Source organism: Chrysochloris asiatica, unplaced genomic scaffold (genome assembly GCF_000296735.1).
Source record: "Chrysochloris asiatica unplaced genomic scaffold, ChrAsi1.0 scaffold00001, whole genome shotgun sequence".
In the NCBI taxonomy this organism is placed as follows: Eukaryota; Metazoa; Chordata; class Mammalia; order Afrosoricida; family Chrysochloridae; genus Chrysochloris; species Chrysochloris asiatica.
Window position 1 is genome coordinate 10,917,055 of NW_006408519.1, and position 8,477 is coordinate 10,925,531.

The 8,477-nt window shown below is 38.5% G+C and overlaps 1 protein-coding gene across 1 annotated transcript in view; it reads left to right on the plus strand.

Annotated features, from left to right (window-relative positions):
- The first annotated feature begins 4,515 nt into the window (after positions 1-4,515).
- Positions 4,516-8,477, plus strand: part of TRHR (thyrotropin-releasing hormone receptor) — a 51,595-nt gene continuing 47,633 nt past the window's right edge. Inside the window, exon 1 of the mRNA XM_006830644.1 lies at positions 4,516-5,394. Coding sequence (XP_006830707.1) covers positions 4,606-5,394 — 789 coding nt within the window. The 5' untranslated portion in view covers positions 4,516-4,605. The remainder of the gene's footprint in view (positions 5,395-8,477) is intronic.

Sequence of the window (8,477 nt, forward strand, 5' to 3'; positions counted from 1 at the left end):
TCCTCCAATCCTGATGCCACATTTTTCTTCATATAACAGAGGTTTTTGGATTATTTGCTTAGCCTACAGATTGAGTAGGTATGGTGAAAGAATACAACCCTGGTTCACACCTTCCTTAATTTTAAACCATTCAGTGTTCCCATGTTCTATTTGAACAACTGCCTCTTGGTCTATGTACATGTTCCTCATGAGCACAATTAAGTGTTCCAAAATACTCATAGTTTGCAATGTTGTCCATAACTTATCATGATCCACACAATTGAAAGCCTTTGCCTAGTCAGAAAGCACAGGTAAACACCTTCCTGGTATTCTCTGCTTTCATCTAAGATCCATCTGATGTCAACAATGGTATCTTTTTTCAAGATAATAAATGACAATTATACTCATAGGCCTCTCCAGATGTAATACACAGAAATCAAATTGACATAATCTATGGAAAGAGACGGTGGAAAAGTTCCATATCTTCAACCAAAACAAGGCCAGGGGCAGATTATGGGACAGAACATTAATTATTCATAGACAAATTCAGACTGAAGCTGAAGAAAATGAAAACAAGTCCATGTGAACCAAAATATGACCTTAAATATATCCCACCTGAATTTAGAGATCATCTGAAGAACAGATTTGATACATTAAACACTAAAGACGAAGACCAGAAGAGTTTGGGATGACATCAAGAACATCATACAGGAAGAAAGCAAAAAGTCATTAAGAAGACAAGAAAGCAAGAAAAGGTCAAAATGGATGTCAGACAAGACTTTGAAACTTGCTCTCCAGCATAGAGATGCTAAAGCAAATGGAAGAAATAAGGAGGTACAAGAAAATTTCAAAGGTCAGCTCGAAAAGACAAAGTCAAATATTACAACAAAATGTGCAAAGATCTGTAGTTAGAAAACCAAAAGGGAAGAACATGCTCAGCATTTCTCAAGCTGAAGGAACTGATGAAAAAAACTTCAAGCCTTGACTTTCTCAATATAGGAAGATAAATTCTTTGTGGAAAATGCTGCACAGCACATCTGCCCTTGTCTTCTGTGTTTGGCATTTGCTTTTGCAAAATCAAATAAAAGAGCCTCACTCTCATTAGAGTAAGTACAGATTAGATTTCTTGAGCATTTGTGGATAATCACTCATGACCTTAGAACCAAGAGAGACCAAGGCAGTATTGGTGTATTGACGTTTCTCACGGGTTTGATCCACAAGATTGGTGGTTCAAACTCACCAGCCACTCCTTGGAAACCCTCTAAGGGTCGCTATGAGTTGGAACTGACTCGAAGGCACTTAACAACATTGTACCAAAAATAATTGATCAATGTTCAACCCTTTCAAGAGATTACAAATGAACAAGAAGCAATAGTACTGAGGGAAGAAATTCAAGCTTCACTGAAGACATTGGTGAAAAACAATATTCCAGGAGTTAATGAAATACAAACTGAAATGTTTCAACAAACTGGTCCAGAACTGGAGGCCCTCATTTATCTGCACCAAGAAATTCAGAAGACAACTACATGGCCAACCTATAGGGAAAAAAATCCATCCATATTTGTGCCCATTCAAAAAAATAAAGGTGACTCACTAGAATGTGGAAATCATCATACAATATCACTAATATCAAAAGCAAGTAACATTTTGCTGAAGATCAGCAGTACATCAACAGGAGTTGTCAGAAATTCAAGCTGGATTAACAAGAAGATGTAGAATCAGGAATATCATTGCTGACATCAGATGGATATTAACTGAAAGCAGAGAATACCAGAAAGATGTTTGTTTGTGCCTTATTGATTAAGCAAAGGCATTTGACTTTGTGAATCATAAGAAATTATGAATGACATTGTAAAGAATGGGTAATCCAGAACACTTCATTATGCTTTTGAGGAACCTATACATAGAATAGGAGTCCTGATGTGGCATGGTGGGTTAATGCACCAGACTGAAAAGCTGTTTGAACTGCAAGGTCAGCAGTTCAAGCTCACCAGCTGCTCCTTGGAAACCCTATAGAGGGTCACTATGGATCAGAACTGACTCAACTGCACATCACAACAACAAACAACATACATAGAATAAGAGACAAGGGGACACTGATGGTTTAAAATCAAGAAAGGTTACCTGCCAAGGTTGTATCCTTTCACCATATTTATTGAGTCTGTAGGCTAAGCAAATAATTCAAGAGGCTGGATTATATGAATAAGAATGTAGCATCAGGATTGGAGAAAGATTCATTAACAACCTGCAATATACAGATGACACAACCTTGCTTACTGAAAGTCAAAATAACTCGAAATACTACTGACGAAGGTCAAAGATTTAGTCTTCAGTATGTAATGAGAATGAAAATTGTCAGAATTGGACCAGAGAATAACATCATGATAAATAAAAAAAAAAGACTGAAGATGGCAAAGACTTAATTTTGTTTGGATCCACTATCAACACCTATGGAAGCAGCAGTCAAGAAATCAAAAGACATATTTCATTAGGCAAATCTGCTGCACAAGACACACCATGGAAGTGTTAAAGAGTAAAGGTGTTAATTTGAGGACTAAGGTGCTCCTAATCCAAGCCATGGTATTTTCAACCGCATTCAAAAGTTAGCAATGAATAAGGAAAACCACAGAAGAATCAACAGATTTGGATTATGATGTTGGTGAAGAATATTGAAAGTACCATGGACTGCCAGAAGAACAGATGTCTTTTTAAAAAGTACAGCCAGAGGGCTCCTTAGAAGTGAGGATGTCAAGACTTTGTCTCTCATAATTTGGATATGTTTTCAAGAGGGATCAGTCCCTGGAGAAGGACAGCATGCTTGATAAAAAGAAGTGTCACCATAAAAGAAGACCCCAGTGAGGTGAACTGATACAGTAGCTGCAACAGTGGGCTCAAACACAACAATAATTGTGAGGATGATGCAGGACCAGAGAGCCTATTGCTCTATTGTGCATGGGGTCACTGTGAGTCAGAACCAACTAGATGGAACTTAACAGAAACAACACAAAGTTTTATTTCAGAAATATGGTACCAGAGTGGCATTGGTTTAGATTTCCTAAAAACCTTTCCCATCTCAAAAAAAAGTAAATATTGTTGAGTGGTTCATGTAGCCTGTAGTCTAGAGGGTGGATCAACAAAGTAAAGGCACCAGGGTAGCAGTTAGGAGATCCTAGTAAGTGGTCCAGAACCAGAGCTGAAAAACAAAATTAACAGATCATATGTAGGTTGAAATCGATATTCTCAGCTCAAATAGTTTTTAAAAAAAATAATTTTCATAACATCAGAAAATTGTAGCTGAAATGGTTTAAAATCAATTTTAACTCATTTTCCATTCATGTAATATGAGAGGAGGGAGCCAATTTTACTGGTTCACTAGAAAAGTGGTCTGAGGGTTTCCTTAGAATAGACAGAAGTTGATTTCAACTTAGACAGATACTTCAAGCTTCAAGGTTTTTGTCTGGATGGAGAAGGATTTGCTGCCCTTCAAATCCTATCAGATAGGTAGTGTTCATATATTTCAGTGCAGTTCAGGTTCAGGAGTTCCAAGAGAACTGCTTAGATTTATAAGCAACTACAAAATGTGCTGCTTTCAGACCCTTGCTTATGATTGCAGCCTCCAGATTGAGGACTGTATCATCAGTACTAGACAAAGTAAATCCTTCAAGGAGCGAAGCTGATGAATAATGAGGACTGGCTGGTGTTTGTGAATGTGAGTGTGTGTATCTCTGTGTGTTTGAGTGTGTGTGTATTCTCATTAAGGGACGATCTATGATTTGACAGCCTCGCTGCCGCTGCTCCTGCTGTTGCTTCTGCTGTGGCTGCATGGTCTGTCATTAGTTGAAAAGGGCTGTGAGGGTTTAAAGGAACTGCAGGTCTGAAGACTGAGCACTGCTAAGTGGGCTCCCTGTCAAATAAAGTGAATGAGATTTTCTGCAGGATTGGAAACTTGGAACTCTTACCACTTCATCCACCCAGAGAAGCAGGCACCACTACAGAGGACAAGGTAAGAGAAGGGATTGTTCTCTTTGGGGTTCTGCAGGGCAGACAGCTTAGAGAAATATGGGCTCAAATGATTACTATTTTAGAGTAAAAGGATCTCACCCTCTAAGAACAAAAGAGAAAAAGCTAAATGCCCACCCACATTGATCTTGGATCTCTTGCCTTTTTCCCCTTTTCTTTTCTATTATACTTTTCGCAAACAAGTAAGAGGTTTCTGTGTTTTTATTTTTCCATCAGCAGATATGGTTTAGTTTTTCCCTTTGGGGACCCTTTCTGAACGGAGCTTTTCTTGGTTCTCTTTTTTTAAGCACTTTTCTCCACTAAGAGGGAAAAGCTTTATTACTGTGAGCTGGTTAAAACAATTACTCCATTCTACACTAGAGCTGTACTAAAAGGAGTTTTCAGGAGTACATCTCAGCCTGGTAACTGAAGGAAAATGGGAGGTCAAAGGAGAGGAAGTGAGAGGTAACTGTAAGGGGCTGTGACTTGATCTGAAATGGTGACGCTGTGAATGAATATGTACTACAACTCTTCACAGGGGGATAAGACCACTGTGAAAAAGTCAGGGCACTGGACCGAAGATGTTTTGAGAGCTCAGGATTTCAGAGAAACTTCAAACTACTAAAGATGGAAAACGAGACCGTAAGTGACATGAACCAAACACAGCTTCAACCTCGAGCAGTGGTGGCCTTAGAATACCAAGTGGTCACTATCTTACTTGTGCTCATTATTTGTGGTCTGGGCATCGTGGGCAATATCATGGTGGTCCTGGTGGTCATGAGAACCAAGCATATGAGGACTCCCACAAACTGCTACCTGGTGAGTCTAGCAGTAGCTGATCTTATGGTCCTGGTGGCCGCGGGCCTTCCCAACATAACGGACAGTATCTACGGTTCCTGGGTCTATGGCTATGTTGGATGCCTCTGCATTACTTACCTCCAGTACTTGGGCATTAATGCATCCTCTTGTTCAATAACAGCCTTTACGATTGAGAGGTACATAGCAATCTGTCACCCCATCAAAGCCCAGTTTATCTGCACATTTTCCAGAGCCAAAAAGATCATCATCTTTGTATGGGCTTTCACATCCATTTACTGCATGCTCTGGTTCTTCTTGCTGGATCTCAATATCAACACCTATAAAGATGCAATTGTGGTGTCCTGTGGCTACAAAGTCTCCAGGAATTACTATTCTCCTATTTATCTAATGGACTTTGGTGTCTTTTATGTTGTGCCAATGATCCTGGCCACCGTCCTCTATGGACTCATAGCTAGAATTCTCTTCTTAAATCCCATTCCTTCAGTTCCTAAAGAAAACTCTAAGACCTGGAAGAATGACTCAATTCATCAGAACAAGAACTTGAATTCAAAGACCTCTAATAGATGTTTCAACAGCACAGTATCTTCAAGAAAGCAGGTAAGCAATTCTAAACCTCCAAGTCAACAGAGGAAATGTGGGATTGAGTACTGTGTGACGTGTGAATGGGTTCAAGTTTGCCCTATTTAGCTGATGGTGAAACCAAAATACAATCATGCAAATGTTTCACAGTGTAAGCTTCTGCTTTGCCTACTAAATTCGTCTCTAGAGCAACTAAAGATCTAAAAATAGATGGGGTATTTTGATATCACATCAGCAGGTGTCAATTAGAGGGCTATTAAGACCTAAGGAGATATAAACAGAAACTCTAAAACTCCATGTTTAAAATGTATATGCTTTTCTGGAAAATGTTATCAAAATATTTAGATCACTCCTGGCATCTATAGGGACCTTTTAAAGAATTCTACTGCAAAAAACAAAAACAAAAATGATAAGATAGTTTCAGAAAAGATGAGTCAAGATAACAATAGAACTTTTCTTGCCAATCTATAGTTACTGACAGATCAGACACATAACAGAGAGAGGTTCTTGAATTATTTTTGTGAATCTTAGTAAGGACAGACTGTATCAACCGTCTCTCTTCCCCCTTATCCCTCCCATCTCTCTAAAAACTAACCCAGCATGCAGAAGATGAAGATTCACTTGTCTCAGGAAGTTTTCTAACACTAGGCCCAACACTAAACTCAAATTGATATAAAGAATAATTGAATTATTCAAAATGTCTGATTTTCCTGCAAAGCATAACTAGAAAATTCCTTTATGCTTTCAGATTGCCTGAATGCCAGTGTAGTTACAATTGAATATGATTTTATTAGTGAATAAAGTACAACTTTATTACAATATATAAGGTTTATAAGACAATATAAGATGTTTTTATATCATGTACACATTTATCTACAGTTACACAATTGCCTTAATTTCCATATGTACTTAGCTTTCAGATCTTTTTTCTTTTTCTTCTTCTTTACGGTACATAATAAACACAGGGTAAACATTTATTCTCATAACTGAAAAAGCAAACTTAAATACAACAATACTGCTTCTTTCAAATGAGTGAATTTTGTTGTCATCTTGTTCCCTATAAGGAATGCAGCTGTTCCTTTGAGCACAAATAGAAACTGTGCTTTTAAAAACTATGCATGTAGATCATCTGTGTTATAATTTCCTGAATTCTAGCTTCATTGATGTATGAAGAACTACAATTGGACATATGAGCATATAGACACTAATAAATCACTAATAAATTTAGGTGTTTTAACTATGCAAGACATGAATAATGAATTCTAACAAAAAGAAATATAAAAAGCACTTCCACCATTACTGTGATATTTGATTTATGTAATATTTATTATTAAAAGCACCTATGTGATAGAAAAAGAAGATCTTAGGTACTATTGCCAACTCTTAGATGAATATTGCTTCAGGTCTAGCAATGCTGCTATTACAAGGTCTATTTGGCCATCAATTACCCAAAACTTTCATTAATGGAAACTCAGAGAGATCTGTTGACCATCTGCCAAGGCAAACATTAACAAATATAATAAGAGAGTGAAGAATATGTACTTTTCAATCAGAGACCAAACATGGGTTAATATCTGCAACAAGGAAGGTCAATGAGTAAATTCATTCATTAGACTACAATTTATATTCTTGTTATAAAGTCTAAAATTTTGTTTGTTCTTTCTTCCAGTGAACATCCATTAGTACCTATCAGCATTAATAATGTGCTTTAAATTGCTAGTTATGTTGCATGTTCACACTCTTATTTCAAAGCTGTTATGGACTGGCTGTCTAATAGAGACTGTTTAGTAGAAGAAAACCAAGGATTTGGCCCCAAGCATCCTAGGGTTTAAATTCCAGGATTCCAATCAACCTATGTGACCTAGGATAAGCAATCTTCTCTGAGTCTTCATTTCTTCATCAATAAAAGGAAGATAAATAGCAACATCCAGGGCTGGTGTGAAGGTCAAATAAAATGTCTTATGAAAGACACCTAAAAAGGAGTGATGATTACTAATGGAGTGTTAATTAGCCTCCTCCCCCGCCTCTCTGCCTCTCTCTCTTTCTCTCCAATGTTAATTAGCCTTCTCCCTATACATATCAGACTCCTGGTGTGGTGCTATACAATCAGCAGTGGAATTTGAGCCACAAGGTCTACAGTTCAAACCCACCAACTGCTACTCAGAAACCCAATACCAGGTCTCTATGAGTTGGAACCAACTCAACAGCACTTAACAACGACTATATATACAAATGGAGTCCTGATGTGGCACTGTGGGTGAATGTGCCAGACTGCAAAGCTATTTGAACTGCAAGGTTGGCGGTTCAAGCCCACTAGTCACTCCTTGGAAACCCTATACAGGGTCGCTATGGATCGAAACCAACTTGATGGCACTTAACAACAGCAACAACATATATACAAATATGGACTCCTGGTGTGAGCTGTAGAATCAGCACTGGACTTTGAACCACAAGCCTAGCAGTTCAAACCCACTAGGTAATACTTGGAAACCCTATATTGGGTTGCTGTAAGTCGGAACCAACTCAACAACACTTAACAACAACAACTATATATATATATAAACTGGTCTCCTGGACGTTGAACCACAAAGTCAGCTGTTCAAACCCACCAGCTACTCCTCAGAAACCCTAAACAGGGTCACTATGAGTTGAAACTGACTTGACGGCACTTAACAATAACAGCAACAACACACACACACACACATATATGTGTGTGTGTGTGTTGTTGTTGTTGTTGTTGTTGTTGTTAAATGCCGTCGAGTCAGTTCCAGCTCATAACAACGTGATATAGGGTTTCTGAGGAGCAGCTAGTGAGCTTGAACCACCAACCTCGAGGTTCAAACCGACTTTGCAGTCCAGCGTGCCACACCAGAACTCTCCTCTCTCTATAGATAGATAGATAGATAGATAGATAGATAGATAGATAGATATGTTGTTTGTTGTTAAGTGCCATCAACTCGCTTCCAACCCATAGCGATTCTGACCAGCGGCTGGTAAGCGAACCACAGACCTTGTGGTTCAAACCGGCAATGCAGTCCAGTGCATTAATCCAGAGCGCCGCACCAGGACTCTATAACCCTCTCTCTCATGCACGTTTGTGT